Here is a 26,322-nt window from a genome sequence, read left to right as displayed (position 1 = left end):
AGGTTGAGTTCTCTTATTGCTCCTTGTTTGGCATATTACGCACCCTTCTATCTAAGAATATAACCTCTTGTATACGTTTACCATATAATATGTTTGTCTGATTACATCATACGTGTTGTTCATTCCCATATGTCCAAGTCCATCATGGGATTATTGTACTACCAACAGTTCTAACTCACGTTGTATATAGAGGCGCAGTCTCGGGCCTTCGGAATTTTCATCTGAAAGATAGTACATTAAGCCATCTATTTCAAAAAACTTCTTTTCTTCGGTCGCTGTTGATTTTCCTTTCCTCAATCTATTCTCCAGCTTCTTGATCTGCTCATCATTTTGTTTGCTTTCCTTCATGTTGACACCTTAAGGTAAATCGATGAAAGAATACTGTGCCGGATAATTATGCCAGTGCCAAGGTGGCATTTTTGCACCCGCTTAAGATGCAGTTTCGGAAAAATCCATGTTTACCAAATGATAGACCATTGTCTAGAGAGTATAAAACCACTTTTGTTTTTAGTGTGTTTCACCTGACAGGTGAGCTATTTACCTTTAAAAATTAATATCCCATCGGAAAATGATAATTCCCATAGGAGAATTGATTCTCCTACAGGAAATATTGACAATCCTATAGGATTTTTTTAAAGTCCTATAGGAATTATATTTCCTATAGGAGAATGATATTCCCTGTAGGAATTTGATTCAGACTATAGGATATTACATTTTCCTATCGGATTTTATCAAATCCTATCGGAATTAAAATTCCTATAGGAAGTTCTTGCATTCCGATAGGATATTTCAAATACCTATAGGAATATTGTTTTTCCTATGATACAATGATAACAAAGGTGGTTGTTAACTCTTTAAGCAATGGTCTATCGTATGGCATATTTGAATTTTTCGATATATGCAGCTTAAGCGGGTGCAAAAATGCCACCTTGGCACTGGCATAATTATCCGGCACAGTGTTAAAGGCTTCAGCAATTCGTCCTGCTGCTTATTTCGCACCTGGCTAATCTTTTAGGTGAGAAAGCAAGTATAGGAGAATAGGTTCCAGAGGTCGTGAGTTCAAGCCCCGGCGGAGGTGGAGCTCCAATAAGGTGAATTTCTCTGTGCTTTATGTGTATCTAAAGCATTCACTATGGGCAGGTATATGTCAATTTGAGAATAATTGCAATGTTTGTGCTTCTCATATGTATATATCTATGCAATGCGTATCGTCCCGATCCTCTCAAATTGTCGTTTAACTGTATTCCACATGTATCTCAAACGACTGTGTAGTGAGCGACCAGCGTGCTAGTTTCTATTCGTCATCGAAAGCAAGATTTTTGTCTTGCCTCGATGGCCCAGTTGTTAGCGCGATGGCCGCTCAATACTAGGAGAATGGGTTCCAGAGGTTGTGAATTCAAGCCCCGTCCGGGGCGGAGGTGGAGCTTCGATAAGGTGAAAATACAGTCAACATTTGTTTTGTTATATGAAGAAACAATTCAAAATTTAAGTAAGGATTTGAAAACAGATCGCCGTAATGTTCTCAGCTCAACATAAAATTCACGATTTCAATTTTGTGCATTTTCCAAACTATCGTCGGCATCAAACGGTCACTGTTAATATTCCACCACCGATAGAATTTAACGTATTTAACGTTTAATGTTCTATCTGATTATACTTCACACTTAATTGCAAATTCTTATATCCGTTATGATAGCAAACCGTCGCATTGCGCGTCCGTTGTTTATTGCCTATTATGACGTCACGTTGATTTGGAGTCGCGAATTGTTTTCCCTTTACGAATCAACAAATCATAAGCGATTAAGTGAAATCGTGGTAATATTCTCTATATGTTATTCCTAGCCTGTCAAATTTAGAAATATATTGACCGGTCAATATTTTCGGACAAGCTAGAATATTACAATAGAGTTATCTAGTGAAAACATTATACTGAATATAACAAATATAAATATGGCCCGGCGAATCTGTACCAGCGTTGTAGATGAGGAATGGAGAAAAACAAGACTGTCCGAACTTAATTGTTTTTCTTACCAGACAAAAATATCCCACACAACTCATTGAATGAGCAAAACGTAAGGCGAAAGAAACATCAATAGCATAATTTTATCTGTGAAACAACGTGATAAAGCCAACAACAGAAGAAACATTCCTTTTGCTCTCACCCCAAACCCGAGAAATCATAACAGCCAAACAGTTTTCCCCATTCTACAACAATCGGAAAACAAGAACTGAACCAGCCTAATGATATACTTCACAGTAGACGCCAAATTTGAAGATCATTCTTACCAAAGCCAAGTTCATCTTAAACCAACCGTATCTAAATGCAAGGATCCACCATGCGGGAATGTCCTTCTCTTCAAACCGGTGCATTCATATCTTTTTAAGAACGACATTCATTTTAACGTAAATTCAACAAAGAATTGCAAGGAACCTTATGTATAACGTGAATACAGACGCATTTTGCCAGCCAGAAAACGAATCTAACTTCACACCACGAAATTTTAACAGGAGAGAGACAATTTGACGAGCTTTCATTCAAGAGGTCGAACGAAAATTAGGGCTAAAGCTAAGAACTCTAACGGTAACATTACCGCCTAAAAAATACATTAGTGGACTATACCCATATACATTAACATAACAAAAAACAAGCAGCAGTCAGTTACATTTGCACAGTAAAGTTATATAATTAATGTTCTTTTACTTGGAAATTTTGAACAATTCAATACTTTTAAGTGACCATTCATTGTCTTTTCTTGATAATAAAAGATGGTATATTTTCAATACTTAAAATAATGGAAGGAGACAGGTAAAACTACTAACTTATTGGACGGGTACAGATTCGCTGGAAAGAAAAATTAGACATTCCAATTAGCATTAAATTAAAGAAACAGACTTACTATGTCTTTTACGTCATGAAATGTCACTGATAGATATCGTGATTCAGAGGGTAAACGGTGAATTACATTTTAATAATCAACCGTTGTATTTTTCTACCCTATTATGTATCCACATTAAAAAAACAAAGGGCCTTTATTAGTTCTTTTTCTCACAAAAGTAACAGTTTCGTCTTTTATCTCTTACATACAAAGAGGATGATATTTAGTACTGATATCACATTTAAAAGAGTCAATGTACAGTTGACCTTTGAAATCTAATGAATTAACAGAGATGACACTCCAAAAATATACGACTTATTGTTGAAAAGCAAATTTTCCAAGAAAAGTAAATGGACACACTTAATGCTCAAATCAATTTACTGTCACTTTGAAAAACCAAAACAAAGTTATATGACAAAAATGTAAGAAAACATCAAAGTATATGTTGATCTAAGAATGCTAAACATGACAATTTATTTCTTCTTTAATTCTTCTGGAACAAACATTGTTTGGATAAGCACAACACATGCCATCAAAGCCATGAGGAAAATTGGCACACAGGATAACCCGATTGATAACATAAACCATCCTGTTGAGAGGAAAAAAATATAAAAAACCTGTAAAACAGTGTATGAGTTGCATGGTGTACGATTGTCTATTCAACAGCACTTCATTTAACATGCATTATTTTGTGTATGCACCCTATGAATATTTTGTCTTATATTTCTCTTATGTTACGTTTGTAGTTTTGTTTTGATAATGCTATATTTTTGTGAATGATAAAATATAAAGATAAATTAAGAGCACGAAATCTACCCACTTATACCGACTGAACCAAATTTTAAAGTAGTTGTTAATATTACGGCAAATTTCTCAAGTATTCGAAATTACTTGCTTTCTAAGCAAAGTTCTCATCAACAATAATATAATGAAAAAAAAATTGAAAAGTTAAGGCAAACCTGGGTTTGTTGGTTGACCCCAAGCCTCCTCAAGTAGGATTTACGCCTAGGCGTAAAAGGGCTTACCATTTTTGTGTTATAACTTAAACACTGATATAATAGTACTTAAATCGTCTTACCAACATAAAAATCAATTTAATTCGTTATATAAATACTAATGATTTGTATTGTATTGTATTGTATTGTATTGTATTGTATTGTATTTAGATAAAGAAATATTGACATAGAACAATAAAACTTTTTACATATCAGTTATATTGACATGAATATCATTTCATTTGTTGGGTATATTCGCGGAAATTCTAATCAAACGTTAAATCTAGCTCTAACTTGTGGATCAGATTGACACAAACTGTTGAATTATTAAAGTTTGTGTTATTTTGGACCTTTTTGTATTACCATACTTTTTTCCCTTTCGTCCTCGTTACATGCTGTATTTGTTGTATAAAAATATGATAATTATAATTCTAAAGGAGCAAAATCCTTTTTGAAGAAGCCATAAAATATTTGGAATTAAATTATAAATGTAAAGATATCATTTGTAACATTTTCTGATCACTAACGTGATTTATAAAACATATTTTCTGATTAGAATAAAATCTCACCTGGCGGCTCATACGTTGTTGTTTTGTTTGGTTTCTTGATGTTGACAATAAGTACCCCGGTTGATTTGTCTTCGTCGTCGTCACAACATAACTTCACGATGTAAGAATTATATTGTCTGTAAGAAAATGCAGGAGCGTCGCTGGCCATGATGGAATAATTGACACGGATTCCTGTGTCATTTCCGAAAACCACGAAATTATTCGTCTTCGGTAACGTACTCTCTAATGAACAACAAACGCTATCCCCGCTGGGATCTTCCACAATTGTTGTATACAATTTTGTATCTCCGTCGGTTTCTTCAGTTATGGAGATAATATTAGGCATACCAAGGACTTCAGGCGGCTTACATGAAAATTAAATAAAAAATTACACACATATTGTAAGGTGAAATGCTTTAAGCGTACAAGCACTATCAGATAATACAATGTTAAAGGGACTTGTACACGATTTGAGCTCAAAATTTACAAAATTTATTTTTTCAATTTTTAGGTCTTGAATTGTTTGAGATGTTTTCAATGCTTTGACAAAATTTGAAAGTCAAATATCTAGTTAAAAGCGAGTTATAGAGATAGAATTCGTTGATTTGAAAACAAAGCTCGAGTCCTGTTAATGTTTACATATTGTGGGTATTTGGTATAAGTTTCAATCTAATGTTGCTATTTGATGTGATGAAATTATTAATTAACCTATTGAATCAGTCTATCTTGTTTCCACAAGTTATTTTGATAGAGAAATTGCAATGTTTTCTTTACACTGTTTGTAAACAAATATAAGACTCGAGCTTTTTTTTTTTTCATAACAATGACTTCTTTCATCTGTAGCTCGCTTGTAACATGACTTCTAACATTCAAATTTTCGTGAATCATTCAAAATACAAAAAAGAACTTTTTTATACATAGAAATCAAAAATAAAATTTTCATCTGAAATCGTGTCCAGGTCCCTTTAAAGTATCTCTAAGCTTACCATATTCTGTGTTTGAATAGAAACTGTCGCCGTTGCAGTGGTATTACAAGAATCCTTAGCCCTGACAAGGAAGGCATAATCATTCTTCACTTTGGCTTTCAGGAATCTTTTCGCCACTGTAATTTGGCCTGAAGAAAACGATATCCTTCAATTTCAAATCAACATAGAACAAAATAAGAAGAAATTGAAAATTCTGAAAAAGACAAATACCTGATGTTTCGCCAACATTGAAATATTCCATAGAATTTGGATACGATGGGTGTTGCAAGACGGTATAATTAACGACTTCAGCATAGTCTGCGCCGTCTGGCTCCAGTAACGTAACGAAAGATCCAACAGGTAAGTGGTCAGGTATCTTAGCGCTGAGTGTCGAGGTTGGAAACGCTATTGCTTCATCTACAAAGATATCAGTCCATTTACTTCCACATTAACATGAATAATCATTGTTATCATTAACGATCAATATGAATGTTATGAAAACGCGTATCAATTTTATGTAAATCCAAAGGATCAATGTTCACATTTTATAACATATAAGTAATATATACGGGAAATATTCACATGCCAAAAATAACTATGATTAATTTTGCATTTACTGCCTTGTTTCAGTGTGATGAAACAACTATCCCTTTTGTATTCTAATTTTTTCCCATTTATCAAGTAGAGAAAGTTTTAAAAGATATATTTTTCTAGAGCTACTGCGTAAGTAATCATGGCACCTAGTAGTGTTTAAGCATATAAATGTATACTGAGTATTTATTCTGGCAATTTAAGATTAAATCTTGAATCTTGAGGGTTGACATTTCTCTGTCTCGGCCCTTTATCAAGGTCGTGTCAAATTTAAAATCGTAAAAATATCATTACTTAAGTTTGTATTTCGAAGATTTAAAATAAAATACCGATAAATTTAAACAACATTAAGGGTGTTGTTTACTCAGGGTTTGAGTTCTCAAACTCGGATTGTTATAAAGTTCAATATAATAAGTAAAATTTGTTCCAAACACAAAAAGTATTTATGAAAGAATTATTATTGACAATACATTCGATATTTTTACTTTATTATGGGATAAGGCCCAAACAAAAATAGAATTTTAGCCAAACAGTGGAAATTCAAACTAAGTTTTGCAGGTTTTGATTTCTGCTAAAAAATATTTGGCAGTTCTCTTATATTAAAATTTAGATTTTTTATTTTGGTTTATGTAATTTTGCATATTTTCTGTTGGCTTTACCTCACTTATTCATTAAATTAATCTTATCGCACGAAATGCAAAAAGTTTGACCTACTTTTTTGAAAGTGAACAATAACACTGCAAACACAGGTCTATAACACACAATAGATGGTTTTTCATTTTCATCAGTGGAATTTTTTGCCAGGCTCTGCTGAAAGCAGAGTCCTGGCTGTAGGCAGGCAATTCGCCAATGTTACTATAAATAGCACAACTTCAAAAGTAAACAAAAAACCAAACAGTGTCAAAGTAAAAGCTTCCGCTATACCAAATAGCTACACAAAGAACCAAGTTTTGTCAGAAGTGTTGGCATTTTGTTCCTTTTTTTTTATTTCGAGAGGATTGTCTATCTTTTTTAGTTTTCCTTTTAATAACGTGTTTTAAAAACAAGACTGCATTTTGGACACATATAATGCGCATGAATTTCCATGAACTACTACTGCGCGTTGAAAAAACAGGGATTGGATATATACATGTTACGCTTCTTACAAAATTCAAGGCAGCAACTGTTGAATTTGAAGAGAGATTTGCAGTATTTACTACACAATAGCATAAAGACACACCAAAAGATCCCAGCTTTCAGTATTTCAGTACTTTGATTTTTTTCATTCTGAGTAAACGCCATCCTTAAGCATCTTTTTTTTAATGTCAATAAGAACTGCAAACGGTAGCATTGTTTAACCGCCTAACAATAAGTCATTTTTGATAATTGTCTATTTAAAATTATTTTTTTTTTTTGAATGATGTAAACATGTATGTATATTTTCATTCAATATAATTAAATATAAAATATTTGGTCAAACAAAGAGGGATAACTTTGTATTTTAGGTCAAAAGAGTTAATTTTGTAATAGAAACGAACGGAAAACAGATTAAAAAAAATCTTGAAAGAAAAATTCCTTTTGAGGGTTTTATATATTGCTTTTATCATACCCATACCAAAGGGTTTGTTGTTTAACGGGAAGGGGAAGAGAAATATATCTGCAGACCAAAATCATTCCAAAAACTGCAATTTGCTTGAAAACGTTTCGAAAAATAATTAACAAATATGAATTAAAATGAATATTTACTTTAATCTCTAAAGTAAACATGTTATTTTTAAGTTTTAATGCACATATCGACCGCTAAATAATATATTCATTCCTCATAGAGGCCGATTTCAATTAAAAGTTTTTAAACCTCCCTGAAGCAAAACTTTCGTTTAGAAAATAATAATTTGACTACAAATTGTATTTTGATATAAATCAATTTGGAATTGATTATACTTTTAGTAGATAACCTGAAGTTGACAGAAATTCCGATACATGTGGATGTAAATTGTAGGCGGGAAACGGAAGTTAGCGTTCGCAATTCTTAGTATTTAGTGGTTTTCCCAATTCTGAGTATTCAATGGTTTATTGTGAAAGGTTATTTTGCCACCAAAAATAATGCCAAAATTTTAAGAATCTAATTAAACATAGGATGGTAGCCAACGAAAAATTTGGGTAAATAGAACAACAGCATCCTAAAAAAATTAACGGCATCGTTTTAAACAATTGAAGAAGTGGCTTTTAAAAATCCCAGCAATTAGATAGTGAAAATTAATCGGCTAAAAGGATGGGCATGTTATAAACGCTTTGTAACAATTCTAGTGGGAGTAAAAAGTTACATTCTGTGTTTTCAGTTTAATGTTTCTATTTCAATAATTTTGATTTTAGATATTGATGCTTTACTTTTATTCCCTATTCTTTACTTTTGTACATTTTAAACATTAAAAAAATGGAATTGGAAAAAAATATTTATTAATGAATTATATTCCCTTGGTAAAGAAATTTGATGTTTATTTTGAGAATAATCTTTTTTTGTTAACATATGATTTAAGAAACATCAACCGATTTAAGCAAATGCCTACCCGGTCGGACCAGTGGCCGAGATGAAAACAACGGTATGGTATTATATTTACATCTACCAAGTATTATTCCCACTATTCCTTACGGAAACTTATAGTAAATTCATAGCTCTATAGAAATGGTTAGAATGGAATCTACACTGTTTATCGATTGGTCGAAATCTATAGCGGCTGAAACTGACAAGAAAAAGACAGGACTAAAATTGAAACGCCCTGTTTATCGATTGGTCAAAACCTACAAGGATCTAAGAAAAATCAGGGACTGCACGAAATAATCATGATGATGTCAGACTCATAGTCTCACAGGAGACGATTTCGCTGTTTCTTCTAGCTAACGTACTTATGTACATTAACAGTAAATAAGTAAATTTTACTTACTTTTTATAATTATTTATTAATTCGTTAAAAGAAAGACCTTAATATAAACAATAAAATGCTTTCTTTGATGATTCATGAGGGTTATGAAGGTAGCGATCATTGCAGAAAAAAATCACATAACCCGCTAACGCGAAAGAAAGCCTTTTACTGTTTAACGAGGCCGAGTACAGAACGAGTACGCACGCTTTCGCGCAGCGTTTCATTTGTATTATGACGTCATCTTTTTGCTTTGTTGACGCCATGGCATGATAGTTTCAACTGCAGATATTCAGCAAACATTGTTGAAAATAGCTCGTTTGATGCGTAAAATTGATATTATATTGTGGAATAAACATAAATGTCTCGAAGTATAAGCTATATTTGGGCTCGGGTTGAAAACGTGAAGAGGGTTCAGCAAGCCTAGCCCTCTGCCACGTTTTCTTAACCCACCTAAATATAGCTTATTCATATATTTCAAAATAGTTGTATTTTATATTAATGACCTTAAATATGTGATGTTATATATTTATTTATTACTAAAATATGTCTAAATGTTTTAATAATACTATAAAGATCACTATTTTCGTCTTTGTCAAATAAAAAATAGCCATTATCTGACAAACTGGCAAATTGGACATACAAAAAACAACTTTGATAAGACCCCTGGAACAAACCAGGAGGTAAAAGGTTTTTTTCATTTGACCATTTGATGCCTTTTAGCAATAACTTTAATATGTAGCACAGAAAAAGAAATCCCTAGGGCAGAAGTTTAAGAAAATTGTAAAAAATGAGCAAAATTGATACGTTTCAAGCAAAATCCCATAGGGTCCTATGTTAAAAATTAACAAACTTTGAGATGACCCCTTTAACAAACGGTGTGGTAAATGTCTTATTTTTTAATCTTAAGATAATAATTATATCAGTAGAAATTCATGTAAAAAATTTCATTCAAAAATCTAGGGCAGAAAAAATTAGACCCGGCCTCGTTAAATACATACACCGTATATCGGGGAATACTCTTCATAAATTCAAAATTATGTATTTTGTTTAAGCTTTTAGTAAACCAATTTTGCAAATGCGAAAGTCTGGAAGTGTTCATCTGATCAGAGTTACCTGGTTGGTCATGTTCCTATAGTGACAATATAGAGAAGTAAATTATTGTGCTTGAAAATAAATTAGCTAAAGGACTACATATGATAAGGGCCTAAAATGGCCCCCTAAAATGAACATCATCATTTTACTATCATTCTTTGTTTTCTTAGTACAGATATGTATGTGATGTGTTTACATAATATTCATTTTGGTTCAAGTGCCCACAATTTAGAAATAGGACATTGTAATGACAACCTTTTCCCGCCATTTTTGCATTTTTAGCGAAAACCAACTTGTTTTCAAGCAGTTTTTCCTTCCGAAAACATAGAGCGCATTCTTGAACAAAACAAATATTTTAATCAGAGATGTATGTAGCTAAGGCTAATAAATTAAACAAATTTTCCTTGTTCAAGCATACGCTCTATATTTCCCATTTGTAAATAGATAAGCAAAATGTCAATTTTTGGCTGATTTTGATTGAATTATAGAAATTGCGTCACTTCTGACGTCATATACTGCCAGTGAGTGCAAATAAATCAAATAAATAGATGAAAAAGATATTTTATATCAACTCTTCTAAAAAAATTAGTTAACATTTTATTGTACCCGAAACACTTAAAAAATGGCGAATTATGGGGGCCAAATTTAACTCTTATCATATATAGTTCTTTAAGGTCATCCTGCCTCCCTAAATGCCCAGCAATCTGAGGGTCAATGACCGAAAACCCATTTCTGATAAATGATTATTTTTCTTTTGAACCTAACGAAAGAATGATTCCTATCATAACGTATCAGTAAATATTGAACTATTTAAATGGGGAATGAAAACAGGCAAAACCTATACTGTATATATCATCCCCTCGTTTTAGAGGTTAACATGCATAGAAATTTATCAATCATATGTTATTGAACTCAGAAAGAGTTGTAAACATGTCATTGGTTTAAAACATAAGTATGATTTTAAGTGAAGTGTACAGTTTCGATAAAAGTATTTACAAATTATGATTAAATACATCAGGATTTAATGAACATCCGAAGATGTCATTAACAAAAAATATCTCCTTAAATTAATCATTTGTTCCAGCCAAGGATGGGGAAATGGTTTTATGATAATTGATCGTTGCTCTCTACAACTTTTATGCACTGGGCAATTGACCTATTTTCAATTGTAGGTTGTAATTTAATCAATTACTTTCCAAAAAGGCATGTTATTCAAATTACTTTCAATTACTTTCAATTACACACAGATGGATATATGAATAAGATAGCTGTCCACTATTGTCTCCTAAACTTCAAATGGTACATAAGTATAAAACAAAAATTCAAAAAGAAAATTACGAAGAGTAGATAAACGCATTTAACTTTAACTATATTTTTTAACCAAATATACATGTAACTTAAAATATTTTTTTTTTAAATAATCCACCCTATCTCTTTCCAAACTAATGAATATCAATGTGTCAAATATTTATCAATTTGTTAGGGACCAAATAATTTTGATGGTATTCTTGACCTCGTTTCCTTGATTGATAGAGACTTACTGTCTTCTAGGCATGCTTTGATAGCATATGCAGTCCCATTGATCGACGTGCCCGAGTTAGTCCAATCGAACTCCTCTCCGATTTGAACATTGTTTGGTGACACTTTGTATCCCTCTGCACATGGTCCTAAACATGGTCCACTTGTCACTAAGTTATCTCCCTTGCTCCGCCTGGTAAATGAACAACTCTAAGATTAAGGAAAGACCTAGACACAATTTGAGCTTAAAATTTTATAGATTTATTTTTTCATCTTTAAATCTAGAAATATCTAAAATATCTGGTCATGTTTACAAAGTTTGAGTCTTGTTATTATTTACATACGTGTTGCATTGTTGTTATTTACATACGTTTTGTATTGGTAAGTTTGTTTGAGGAGGTTGAATGGTCAAAATATCATCATCAGATCCTCCGAGAAATTGTTCACTTATAGATTATAATGTAGTACAAAAATATCCATGTTTTAGCTTTTAAATTTTGGTATTTTCTTATATATCTAAATGGAGCTCTTTTTAAAAAGGAGATCAATACAATCTACGATATCCACGACCATCGAGATCCTTTACAAAGCAATAATTGTTTTACCATTGTCTCTCTTTTGTTAGTTAATCTCTAACAATCAAATTTTGGTCAAAGTTCAAAATACACATCTCAACCATATAAAATATAAAAATAAAAAGTATATATAAAATTTTCATCTAAAATCGAATATCGGTCCCTCTAGATCTAAGATGCAAAACAAGAGGCAAGAATAATTTTGTTAGATTTCTGTAAAAATGGTCTTACCAGCCAATGACATCACCATGAAGAACAGCAATCCTCTCGTACTCAACCACCGTGTATGTTGTGGTATTTTTACCTTTGTAAATGATCGATATTAGTTGTAATCATTCAACATCTAATATTCATATAAATTGATCATGACCAAAAAAAATCACAAATTTACCTGAAACATAAATAGTGTTGTAAGCCACCAGTTTATAATTACTACCACTTGGCCTCCAAACCATGAAGTCAATGTATCCAGATTTCCAATGGGAGAATTCCCAAGAAGTGATGCGTGAACAACTTGTTATGGTATACACAAAATCAGTCATCAAGTACATCGTATCTACCAAACCAAAGAACACGATAAATTTTGACTGTAATCAAATTTAGCATAATGCCAAAAACGTTTATTAGTAGCTAAAATGGACAAAAGTCCTGACATTATCCTGAAAAATTTATTTCTGTTTATAAGAGTTATAAAATAAAAAAGATCGACATACTTTGTCCGCCGTCTTTTCCTTCTGTCAGGTCTTCAGGGTAAAGATAGATGAGACTGTTCAGGCAGGGAGCAGCTAAGCAAATATTTAAAAAGGTGCAAATTAATCTATATATATATATATATATATATATATATATATATATATATATATATATATATATATATATTGAATATTCAAATTGTTTGGGTAACAAGCAGAACCTATATAAAACATTTGTTCAAAATACGAAGTCAAGTAGTCAAGTACAGCGTGATCTATTATTAGTTTTTTGTGTCGCTGATATATGAAAGCATTTGTGCTATAAAACCAGGTATCGTCGTCATGAATATTGCAGACAAAAGAAATTAAATGAAATACAGCTCATTGGACCTTAAAAAACAATAACCAAAAGCAAAGACGTATATACTAAAAGGATAGGCATTTTTCCAATTCCCACTTTTATTCCAATACTATCATGCAGCTATCACGCGAACCTTGACAAGTTTGTAAATCACTGTTCAAACCCATGCAGTAATATATACATTGTATTTTTAAAGTGATCTGATTAGACCATCGTTTGGAAGACAGTGTACTCGAGCAATGTGCCTCAACATGTTAAAAGCACAGAATTTTTCCAAATATCACGCGTGTGTCTTTTAAAGTTTGTTTACAAGCACCTGATTTAAACGCTGCGATTGGATCAGCTACTCGCAGCTGCGGCCAATCAAACACTTGTCACAGAGTTTTCATAATGAGATCTGCCAAGAGTTTGGACCGAAAAACATTGGCTAGCGAAGATGATTGTTCTTATACGTGCAGTTTCTTTATAAATGTATTGCATCGACAATTATTGATGTTCAGCATTCCTGTGTATATGTATTCATGTGTATTTAGTTTTTTTAAAAAAACTATTTCATAATAGTTTTTGAGATCGATTTGAGAATCGATTTAATTTATCTACATTTCAGCTTCTGTGTACGCACTATATTTTCTCATCTTTATTTTTAATTACTTTTCACCATCACAACTTACAGACATCGGCGAACATGAGAGAACCATCAGTTGTAGTCACTGGTTGAGGCACAGGACATTTCGTAATGGCTGCGATGACGTCAGATTCGATGGCGGATAAATTCGCATAAGAAGATGCATAAAAATATCGACTATTATCCCCCGCTGTTCTTCTATACTCTTTTTCATAACCACTGTTTATATCTACAATAACAGAACGATCTATCGTTAAAAATCAATTCTTGCTAAAACGTTTACAACTTAAAAAACAGAAATATAAATAAGATATTATTAATTGATATTGATTTAAATGTTCAATTCAAACATCAAATTATCATACCAATAGCAAACACTGTGCTGGGCCATCCTTTCATTATATATTCCGCCTGGATAGAGGCGCCACTTCTTACTCCGTCTATGGCGAACACGTAATAATTAGCAGCGCTCGCACGGTCTCCATTAGCTGCTGTAAAGAAGTTATTTTTGGTGTGAACCAATGCGGTGTCGATCATGTTTCTTTTGCCTGTACCTTCCGCTAATTTCAGAATCTGGTAGCTGATATCTGTAGGCGTCATGTAGGCGTCCAGGGCAATTGTTGTGTACGCATCTGTGTCGTACGTAACGACTCCAATACGTATAGTGCTACTGGATACATCCAGCTGTAGTGCTATGTTGGAGAAGAAACTTTTCAGGAACACGTAGTTCTCATGGGAGGACGTTTCTGTCTTTTCCATGATGAAAACTATATCAAGTTGGCAACCTGAAATTTAAATTTTATAGGCCTGACGTGATACAATCTTTGTAAAAACTATTTCTGTTGGCTCAAAGCATGGAATTCTTTTGCAGAGGATTAACTCGTAGACTTTCGTAGCTTACTTGGAGAGACTAAACTAGCCGGGGTGACCGAGTCTGGACACTGAGTGATATTGGGAACGACCACATCGTTGATACATTGAAGAACAGAAAAGTTGACGGCCTTCAGGTATTTGTCATCATCCACGGTATCAAGAAATTCAGGGACATCACTCGAGGAAATGTTAACGCCTAAAATAAGCCAAATATATAACTTTATCTAAATGATGAATGATTAACAAAATTACTTTGTTGCGATGTGCTTGAATTTTGATGGACGAATATAATAATTCAAAAGTTATAGCTAATCATAAATTATAAAAATTTGTATATGTAATTATGAAAAGAATGTTACATGTATATCTTACCAACAATGAATAGATTACTGGAGGCTATGGATCTGATCGCTGATCCAAATGCAGCAGCTTTGTTTCCGGCAGACGGTCCACCAGTCAGAAGGATGTAGTAGTTGGCGGCGTTTGAACGGTCACCATTCCCTGTGGTAAAGAATTCCATCTGGATATATTTCAGGGCTCTATCCACGTAACGGCTGCTCCTGTTGTAGGCATTACTTCCCTGGTTAATGTTAGTGATTCCCATAATGACTCCATTGGCTGTAGAGTACTGGTTCAGCGGGAAAGCAGTGGTGGCCCCATCGGCGTACGTCACTACCCCTATCTTAATTGCCGTGTCTCCGATGATCATACGAGATACCAAACTTACGAAAAAGCTTTTCATGTCATTAAAATCTGTGGCACTTAGTTCATCTGTATCCTCCATGATGAAAACAATGTCTAATGGACAGTCTGATTAAAAAATAAACATTTTTTATTCACGGAGTTTACATGTAATTATGAAATCTGTAAACCATACTTTCATCAACGCTTTGTATGAATAAATTGAATGGACGTGTTTATAGATTTACATGGAATCATCTTAACCCTGTTTGATTTGATAGTTTCCTGCTACGGACATGTAGTCGTTAAAAGCATTGTTAAAATCATTGTTTTAAAATTTTGTATTTTGAAAAAATACCATGGAATAAAGCCCGAACTTTTACCCTCTATAATTTGCTGCTTACTTTTTCAAAAAATTATTCGAATATGTCCCAATAAAATGAACTTCATTTTGTACCAGGCCAAAAAAAACACATTTATATACAATGATTAAGAATACAGAAATTTTACAACAAAGTGAAACCTACCTGGAATTGTAATGTTCACGCTCTCACATGATGTGATTTTTTGGAGGATATCATTTTTAATGTTAATCAGGTTTTCGTAAGAATCCACATTTGTATACTTGGTGTAGTCTCCACATGTATCAACGGCCTTCTGGTATTCGGTCTGGTACTGATTACCTATATCTGAGAATAATGAAAACATATAAAATCAGAATGTGTCAATTCAATACAAATGCATCTTTTACATTCACGAAATACTTACGAATAGAAAAGATGTAGTTGCTCCCACTACTCCTTATGTCCTTTGCTACAGCTTCCGGATAACTTTCGAATGGTCCAACAATAATCACGTAGTAGTTACTTGCATCTGTTCGATCACCTCTAGCGGCCGTAAACACATTGTCCCGGGCTTCTATCAATCCCTTGTCTACCAAATGGTCTGTCTGATTCGTCTCCGAGATCGATTCTATGGCACTTCGAACAGATTCAGAGGAAGTGTAAGAGTTTAGTCTAAATACAGTTGACGCACCAGAATCAAATAAAACCATACCGACTTTAATGCCAGTACTTGAAATAGTTATATTGTCCATCAACTCCGCCAGAAATCTTTTGGTGTATCGTAGATTGTATCTCTCTACTATAAATACGATATCAAGCTCACATTCTGAAAAATAAATAGAAGACCGTATCACATTGTAATTTTTACCTAACGTTTTTACATAAACCATTAAAGATTATTAATGTCAATTGTAATCTACAGAGTAAATAGTTCATTTGTATATTTGAATACATGTAGTTTTGAATAATTATGTAAAAAAATCATAAATCATGAACTACATGTAGCTTGATAATGTATAAAACATTCCGTCTTTTAAGGATGATTTACTGCTAATGGGCAGCAGAAAAGACTTACCAACCGTCATAGTCTCAAATGTTACATCGGGACAAACAGCAATTTTCTGAAGAATATTGTTGAATTGGTTATACAGACCATCTGTAGAACTAACTTCGAAATGTCTGCTGTCGTCACCCGCAATTGCTTTCAAGTCCGTGATTAAGGAAGCAGATGGAGAAATACCTATAAATTAAACGAAATTAAAATGATAAAAAAAACGCGTGTGGTTGTTACTCTGCCAGTATTAATTTTATTTCAAGCAAGTTATATCGATGTGTTTTGTTATAATTAACCGATTTTAACAAAGCCTCTGATATAGAACTGGTATAAGTGAACAACGTGAAAATTTTAAACCTGATCTTTTTTCTAAACGCATTCTCTTGATCAACTAATGAAATGAATGTTAAAACATACGAATACTTTGAATTTTTACCTATGGTGAAAAGCTGATTTTTCAAATTCATTCTGATTTGATCGGCCACTGTGGCACCTGTCTGCGAAGAATATGTTTTTGCAATCACAACAAAATGTCTGAAAGCTGTGAATCTGTTTCCTTTGGATAATGTGAAGAAGTCGTAAAATCCTACTCGCAGAGCTTCAGCCAGGTTTACGGTAGATGCTGCGTTTGATATTGGTATTGATGTAATGGAGCTATCCAGTGTCGAAGCGGAATAGTAGTAGTCATTGAGGTCGATGTTTAGCTCCACAGTATCGTCATATGTAATGACTCCAGCTAAAATATTACTTGTAGAAATTTGTAGACTACCCGCCAAATCGCCAATAGTTGTCATTAATGCTGAATGAATCGAAGAAGTGTAGGCCGACGCTTCAACGATGAACACTATGTCGATTTTACATGTCGAAGCTAAAACAAATAACATTATTTGTGTAGTTTTGGTATTCAGGGTTTATTTTTGGGTTGTTTTTATAACGTTCCTACAAATAAATATATATCACATCTTACTAGAGCAGACTAGTGGATACCCAGACAAAATTCCACCAAATCCACATGTACGCTGTGTGTTTCCTGCGACCTGTTTGTATCCCGTATTGCAAGCATAGTAACTTCGTCCGTTGCAGGATGTATCATCAGTCGTAATGCTGACATAGCTGTTAGTAACGTGTGAACATGCAACATCTGGTCCAAAAAAGGAAAATAAAATTTTCGGAACAAAAAGAAAAAAACCTTTTTTCCTTTGAAATACATCAAATTTACTAACAGGTGTAAAGCGTGAATTTAAAGAAGCAAATAAAGTTCAATTAAACACACACCATTAGGAAACCTCCATTCTCCTGATGATCCATATCCCGTTTTTATCCAAATAAAGTTGACAGTATATGGTGTTGAATGATAGCAGCTCATGAAAATGCCACTTCCAGGTGAGCTTCCAGTGCCTACACGGACATAATTTCCGGTCCAAGAAAACCAAAATTCGTCGAAATAAGTTTGAGTCAGGTAAGAACCAGATTGGTAAACACAGGCAGTTCCGCCAATGGCGAATCTAATTGTAGACTGCGTGTTACCCCAGCCACCGATGATAATTTCATAATGGGTACCACTCGATGAGCTATCTTCACTAGCCAAGGCAATATGGACGTCATTGTTTGCCCTTGCTCTAAAGGCGACGGATGTCCGTCCAGTGGCGACGAAACAGTCGGTGGTCAGACTGTAGTACACCTTGTTATCGGGGGTACTTCTGCTGATGTCCGACGATGCTGAAAACAGCAGTTTTGATATTCTGTTATCATACGACTAGTTGTGGAACGATTGGACTTTAACGGTAATACACTGGAGGACAAGAGTTGTAAGATAATCAACTGATTAGGATAATCGGAAATGATATCTTTACATTGACTTTTCTTTCTGTCGAGGTCAGACGAATATTGATAACATGTGGAGTTTATATATATATATATATATATATATATATATATATATATATATATATATATATATATATATATATATGTAGATAAATAAAGCCTTGGTACAGCAAAAAATACTTAAATAAATAAAACAGAATGCGACAGCCCAAATTAAATAAATTGTTAACTGTTAGCGCTTTCAGCCATGTCGGCTCTTCAGACAGTTATACAAAATTAAAAACGTTGTTTGTAACGTTGTCAATGACGTCCTGTTTTTAAAGTCCATTGACAACGTTACAAACAACGTTTTTAATTTTGTATAACTGTCTGAAGAGCCGACATGGCTGAAAGCGCTAACAGTAAACAATTTATTTAATTTGGACTGTCGCATTCTGTTTTATTTATTTAAGTATATATATATATATATATATATATATATATATATATATATATATATATATATATATATATATATATATATATATATATATAGGAATTTTATGGGTTTAAAATTAAAGCTACTTACAGTAACACCCGAGTCTTTTACATGGGATATAATCTGCTGGCGCTGATCCACACCCGCCACTTGGCTTGACACAGGTCCGGTACCGGACAAGGTTGTGGGTGGTACAGTCTCCGGGGCAAGCGGACCAAGATCCCCAGCTTCCCCAAAAAGCTTTGTTAGTGAGTATAGATTATACATTTTAATGTTTAATTCAATTATTTCGTAAATTATTCCATTGTATGATCAATTGAAACTAACGATTATTCTACATCTACTCAACCAGTCATGTGAAGAATGGCATGACTGTTATATTAAATAGGTAAAATTACATGCACATTTTAGATTTTAAAATAAAAACTCATATACCGTGTGTCGCGATTGTATAGTGGTCTTTGAGTCAGATAGAACGAAAACACATCTGAACGCTTTGACTGGTTTATCTAGACTAATTTGAACATAAACATGATTGTAACGTTACCATGACGTCATACTATGATGACGTCATAATAGCAATATCTCACAACGTCACATGCACCTTGACGTCATGCAAGATATTTCCCAACATACTCCGGGCCGCAAAATGTACAAAATCACAATTCAAAAAAAATATTAAAAGTTCATAATAGGTCGCGTTGTGTTTGAAAAATTTAATTAGAAAGTCTTTGACTTCTCCTCAACTCTGGCTCTGATTTTCATATTTTGGGAAAGTCAGTATGTTCTTGGACCAATTCTCCAATCATGAATTCGTTGAATGTAGCTCCTGTTCTATTGTGGTAATGTCTCTGATGAATAATGTTTTCTTCAAATGCTCTATAGAAGTTGAATTTCTCCAAGTTGTTATGGGTATATGGATCCAATTTCCATAGCTGTGTCATCAAGGATGAATTTTGTTTCATAATCTCCTCTAAAGTAGCAATATTCTTTCCCATCTCCAGATTGATCACTCGAAGTTCTAGCTCATCCAGGTAGTGTCTCTAATCTGCTGTATCTTTGTTTGCCATTTCCTGTGATGTGGTGAAGGTCTCACTGCATGATTCTACGTTGGATTGAATTTTCAGCATTTGTGCTTGAAGCTGGTTGTTCAGATCTTCTAGACTCTTCATCTTCTGTTCTAAATCTGAATTTTCTCTCTGGATTTTCTGGATTTTTTTACTCTTGAAAGATGACTTTCTTCTAAGTTTGAAGCTCTCTCTCTTTAAATGCAAAATCTCTGACTTAAGCTTTTCCACCATATCTTCTTGTTTTTGGTCTTCCTTCTCTTCATTATCGACTGTGTTAAAAGCTGACTTATTTGTCTGATTTGTTCTTGTCTCAGCAGTTTCTCTCTTCTGTAGTTTGGTATTCAGTTTGTTTGTCTCCTTGGATGTGGGTACTTTCTCTTCCTCTTTACTTCGATCTCCTTTCAGCTGTTTTGATAAAAGTAGTTGGATTGATTGCTCTAGTTGATGTGACTCTTTCTCCTTTGTCCTCTCTAAATTTGTGACTGAGCTCTTAGATGATGGCTTCAGGAATTGCGACTTGTAACATATGCTGGTGTGGTGAGTCTTCTTACAAATCCTGCATTTGAAACGTGACTGACAATTATTTACTTTGTGTTTCCCTAAACAATTGAAGCATACTCTTCTTTCTTTTATGATGGATATTCTCACTTCGCAATCTTGAATAATATGGCAAGTTGTTGGTGAATGTTTACCATTGCAGAATAAACATAGCTTCACAATATTTTGTGGCTTGTTAATCTTTTTATGACTTGACCCAACTCCAAAGTTAGCTGCTGGAATGAATTCCTGGCTTGATCTTAGATTGCTAGCTTGTCCAGCATCTTGAATGCATGGCTCTACCTTTATGGCTCTCCTTAGTGACTGTAAATCCCAGATATCATCATCATCTTCTTTTTTGTCCACGGTGTTATGAATCTTGGGTTTTCCTATTTTGTCTTGTGACGTGTCATTGGATTGAGCAAACTCTTGTGCATTTACATTTAAATTGATCGATGTAGATTGATGAACATTCTCTAAAGTCTTGGTAGATGAAGCGCTCTTTGACAGCTCTGCTAATTTTAGTCTTAAATGTAACATGTACTCAACTGAATCTCTGTTTTCCATTTGGATCTCTTCTTCTCTTGATAATTCTTGTAGGATCTGGCTGTTGATTTTCTCTAACGTGTCTTGTTTCTCCTCCAGTAGCGTTATTATAGTTTCTGTATCCTCTGAATTGTTTTCCTCTAAAATAGATTCTTCCAATTTTCTCAAAAGTCTTGTTACAGCACTTCTTTGTCCTGAACGAACTGCTCTAAGTTTAGAAGTCATATTCTCTCCGTTTGGTCACGGCACCAAAATGTCGCGATTGTATAGTGGTCTTTGAGTCAGATAGAACGAAAACACATCTGAACGCTTTGACTGGTTTATCTAGACTAATTTGAACATAAACATGATTGTAACGTTACCATGACGTCATACTATGATGACGTCATAATAGCAATATCTCACAACGTCACATGCACCTTGACGTCATGCAAGATATTTCCCAACACCGTGTTCTGACACACAAAACTTACTAACCTTTTTTAAACTGATTTTTAAAAAAATAAAATTCTACACCTTTATAATTTGATGCGTAACGAAAGTAAAAATGATTGAGGACTACTTTTTTTGGTTGATATAAAAAACACTTGATTATTACCTTTTTAAATTAAGGACAGGGGACCAAAGTCATTTCCACGACAGAGTTTTTGTTGAAATTTTTATATAATGTTAATCAGTTAATGGCGAGTGAAAATCAATAAAACAAATTACATTATCATCGACTTCCATATTTTACTGGGGGTGTTTTAAAATTTGGGTACGAAACTCCTCAGATAAAATAGAAAGTAATGAGAATTTTCTTGGGTTGTGGTATAAAAACTGATATTTTAAATATTCTGCAATAAATTTTGTACTCTAATTAAATTGTTATATTAAGAAGTCAATTGGCTTACCGATGAACAGAAAAAATGTAGGTCATCGACCCAAATTGTATGAGAGGTTGTGTCAAAGTTCACTGCATGGTTCAATTTTCTTCAGAAATATTATAGAAAAAGGACATAATTAATTATTGCTCGACGTTTACATTAACTGCTATATACATAATTATTCAGTTGTTAGGATAAGATACAAATTCAATATCTATCAGATAACACTATAAACTACCTTTGCACGTTTTAGGTTTTATAAAACGTGGAAATATAACGGACTTGTCGCAAACAGAGAAAATTCATACTAATTGGTTTTTTTTTATTTTTCTCCACTAAAAATATTTCGGTATTACAAATTACGTTTAGTAGAATGATTTTTTTTAAATTTTCTCTTATTCTGGTGTACGTAATTACGACAGTCATATTCATAACATATGTGTGGATTTCTGCGCAGAGGTGCGAAATCTTGAATTGGGTCTGTCGTCCCTAATTTACCCGTTTGTTAATGTATGGATATAATCATGTATAGTTTTAACTACTAACTTTTCAAAATTAGTTACACAACTTACGGTCGAAAACAAGTAAGTTCTTTTTTAAATGTAAAAAAGAATGGTCCAGCAAATTGGCTAACTTTCTATAGGATGGAACATAAATCTTGGAAGTTCCCAATAAATTTACATATATATTTATTGAACTTTTACATACCTTCCAAATTGGAATAACAAGTATAAATCATGTCATTAAATTTACATACGCATGTAAACTTAATCCACAAAAAAATAGTTATGAAAAAAATGTTTTTAATATTTTTTTTAAAATGCAAAGTTTTTTCTAAAAGATGAACGAAAATGATGTCATCTTAAAAATTATTTCTTTCTAACTAAATACAATAGCCCAAAATAATTACTTACACTTGCAGGTATCGGCCCAGTTTAGATATTTAGAATATGATGGACAAGGGTCGCCTCCTAGCCAACTGTCCTCAGCCCTTAGAGTACACGAAGTCTGGTAATTACAGTTTGAATTGACACGAGATGTCACTGTCAATGAGTTGGAATACCAAATATCGTTACAGTACCACCTCGCAGAAGTGATCTCGAGATAGTACCCCGATGAACAAGATCTGCTGTATGTATTTCCTTCAGATATTGTAATACAAGCTAAGATAAACAAAACAAAACATGTCAAAGAAAATAATTCATAAGTTTTAAACGATTTCTATTGGTTCGTCTTACTATTAATGACGACGAGGATATCAATGCAATGAAACAATATTTGCTTTTAAAAAATCTTTCAAATTTAATATTTTGAAAACTTAAAAAGACAATGCGACAAATCATTTGTCTAGATACAGATCGATATAAATAAAATGATTATAGTAGAATTGTCTATGTTTAACATCTTTTTTTTCTGTTTATTCATTTTGTTTTATCTGCACTATAATATTGTCTCATAACTGAACTGAAAGTTGAAATATTTCAAGTAAATTAAAGCTATTGTTAACTTTTTTATTCAATTAAAAATCCTTGTTGATAAAATCTTAATACTTGATCCAATTATTGTCCTCTCCTGATTTTATTATGGTACTTTTATTACATTGTGCAATACTTTAACTCAAAGCTAATTTTGCAAGAAAAGTAATGAAACAACATAGCTTAGCCATAAAAGGCATCTTTTTGAAACTTTTAATCGGCAATCTATGCAATAGCATTAATACACAAACTTCAAGGCAAATAGTTGTTATATTAGTAATTGAGTGACATTTATCAAAGATTTTTTTTCAGTTGTTACTGAACAAACGCCCTTTTCATAGATTTTCGATATTTTAAAAATAGTTATTTATGGTAGAGGTATCACTCTGATTGCATATTTTAGCTTAAGGTAGTACAAAACAGATAAGCTAAATTTTTCCTATAATTCAATTTTTCCAAAAATTTTATATTTTTTTCTTTGGAATGAAATCTTTATATACGTAAAATTTGAAAAAAAAATCCGACCTCACAATTTGTGCCCACATTGCCCCAAACCTACCATTGGGATCTCCTTTCAGTGGAGTGTAAAATGAAATAGTCATTGTTATAATATTCTATGCCATTAAGTTACTTTTCAAGATATTATAAATATTTCTGCTGCTATATAAACAGGGGACCTTCATGTTACTTAAAGATACTGAAATAAATTCTAACTGGTAACTTAAGATAATTTCTCATGCGATATAATGTAAAACTAACGTTTATGAATACTCTTTTAAGACGAAAATTTGCAGCACTTAACGGTATCTAAAAAGAAAATGTATAACTCAAATTTGAATGAAATTGAACAGCATGATTGTCATGGTCCTGTTATTAAAATGTATCAAAATAAAGAACATTTAACCATTTTAGATTTATTAAGGTTTAAGTATGTTTGACGGGGGTGGAAATGATAAAAATCCTAGATGACGTCATCATATTTGACCTTTGACCTGTTGATATGACCTTGAAATTGGAATGACATAAAGCCTAAACACTGATGGAGGTTGTTTTCAAATTTGAGGTCTTTACTTTGAAACGAACATGAGTTGCGCATTTTTAAATTATATAAGGCTAAATTGCACAAAGATCATATGAACACCATCCAAATGTATGTTTCAAAATTATCGATATACGTTGTATCTCAAATTTTTGGGGGTCTTGATGAATTGATGGGTATGATTTATGGTTTTTTTCTTGAGAAGATAATGGACTAAAATTATTTTCTACATAATAGTTATCATTATTTTGTGTATTTGAGAAAATATTTCAAATAAATCATTTCAGGGGTGTTTCGTACTACCTTAAGCACATCAAATTCGTGGGGACCATGTCTTCGTGAATTATGGGATTTTGGCTTATGCGTGTGTTTTCACTTTCAATGAGAAAACTAACTCTTTCAAAAAAAATCATGGAGGATGTTAAAATCGTGGAATTGGGCTACCCACGAATACTGCGAAAAGTGAGCCACCATGAATTCTAATTATTCCACAGTAATCTGTAATGACCTAAAGCAATACCTCTGCTGACCTACTTTTACATGCTATAATTTTGTACAAACGAAGATAAATAGTTTCATTCAACATTCTAACAGATGAATAATACTAAACTCATTTACCTGTCTTTTGGACTAAAATCACTAAAACGACATTTAGAGAAAAGATGTGTGTGATCGCCATTTCGACTTAGGTACTAAAATTATTGCAAATCTGGTCTTATACTTTGATCTAGATCGACTTGAATTGACACAATATAGACCAATCCACATGTGAACATTTTTACACTGTAAATCTTTGTATTCTTCTGATCAATTTTCGAGATAACCTCCTTTAATTTTAAAACATTAAAACGTTTTGGCAGTGGTCAATGCACTCGTGACATATATAACAAGTTGTTTTAAGCACGAAATGATCTGAGTTAAAAAGCAGCTACAAGAACACGATGCCCTTTGATATGGGTTTTAAACAGAGGATAATATCTAGAGCGAACCTTACATTTATATTTATAGTTGTCATCATTTAGCATGGGTTTACAAAATACTAAATAAATTTCGTAATTTTATTGAACTGATAAAATTTATAAGGCATTGTCAACTGGTTAATACATATTGCGATAACTAAATACTAAAAAGAATTCAAAACAAAATGGTGATTTTAAACCATTAAATTATGTATGATAGAGTTTGCAGGTGTTCTTGTTAACTCTCTATACAGCTATTAATATAAAAACGATTTAGCGAACGTTTGTTATTGTCTTTACTGATCAGTTTGTTACTTAGTTCACTCAATGAACTCTGAATCTAAACTTTTTTAAAATTTTGCAGCGATTGATAAACAATACAACTTATGTCGATAGTTTTAGTCCGCCATTTTGTATAATAGTTATATGTATAAAAGCATTTTATTTCCTCCCAGCCAAATGAATATACAAGATGCATGTATGTGTGCTTTGATATTCATTATGTATTTTATTGATATGATATTACATGACTTATTTACATATTTTATTTTGCAGACAAAGACTAGTTGCGAAATGCCAGAATTTCTTGATTCGTTGAGTTATTGTATATTAAAGTCCATCTCTGTCGTTTGGACGTATGTTAGCACGCACGAGTTAGAGGGTTTAATTAATAAGGCTTAATGTTGTTTTAAACAATAGACTGACTTAAACTGGTCTGGTCGATTTTGTCTGCTGTAGCTGTATTTCACACTGTTAATCAAAGTAGGCCGTGGGAGAAAAAATATCCAGTAGATGTGAAAAGATTATAAAAGTTTTTTTCTCTTTTTTTCTTAAA

At 32.9% G+C, this 26,322-nt stretch overlaps 1 protein-coding gene across 1 annotated transcript; it reads right to left on the bottom strand.

Moving 5' to 3' along the window:
* Positions 1–2,595: 2,595 nt before the first annotated feature.
* Positions 2,596–25,228, bottom strand: LOC128192001 (collagen alpha-3(VI) chain-like). The gene is made up of 21 exons (XM_052864395.1): positions 25,147–25,228; positions 22,929–23,177; positions 19,086–19,235; positions 17,966–18,409; positions 17,658–17,831; positions 17,127–17,558; positions 16,712–16,876; positions 16,061–16,462; positions 15,820–15,981; positions 14,984–15,421; positions 14,640–14,807; positions 14,104–14,523; positions 13,785–13,967; positions 12,774–12,845; positions 12,452–12,616; positions 12,292–12,364; positions 11,509–11,678; positions 5,616–5,801; positions 5,406–5,533; positions 4,441–4,783; positions 2,596–3,465 (listed from the first exon to the last, which is right to left on the bottom strand). Exons 1-21 carry the CDS (start codon positions 25,205–25,207, stop codon positions 3,350–3,352), a joined length of 4,701 nt encoding a protein of 1,566 aa, XP_052720355.1. The 5' UTR covers positions 25,208–25,228; the 3' UTR covers positions 2,596–3,349.
* Between the last annotated feature and the right edge of the window lie 1,094 nt (positions 25,229–26,322).

Source organism: Crassostrea angulata, chromosome 7, assembly GCF_025612915.1.
Source record: "Crassostrea angulata isolate pt1a10 chromosome 7, ASM2561291v2, whole genome shotgun sequence".
Lineage (NCBI taxonomy): Eukaryota > Metazoa > Mollusca > Bivalvia > Ostreida > Ostreidae > Magallana > Magallana angulata.
This window is presented reverse-complemented; position numbering and strand designations above follow the sequence as displayed.

Excerpts from the sequence above, each read along its gene's own strand:
- LOC128192001 (XM_052864395.1), bottom strand. The coding sequence starts at position 25,207 with ATGGCGATCACACACATCTTTTCTCTAAATGTCGTTTTAGTGATTTTA. Across the intron at positions 23,178-25,146 it reads GATTTTAGTCCAAAAGACAG|CTTGTATTACAATATCTGAA; the intron begins GTAAATGAGTTT and ends TGTTTATCTTAG. Across the intron at positions 14,524-14,639 it reads GGCTAGTTTAGTCTCTCCAA|GTTGCCAACTTGATATAGTT; the intron begins GTAAGCTACGAA and ends TTTAAATTTCAG.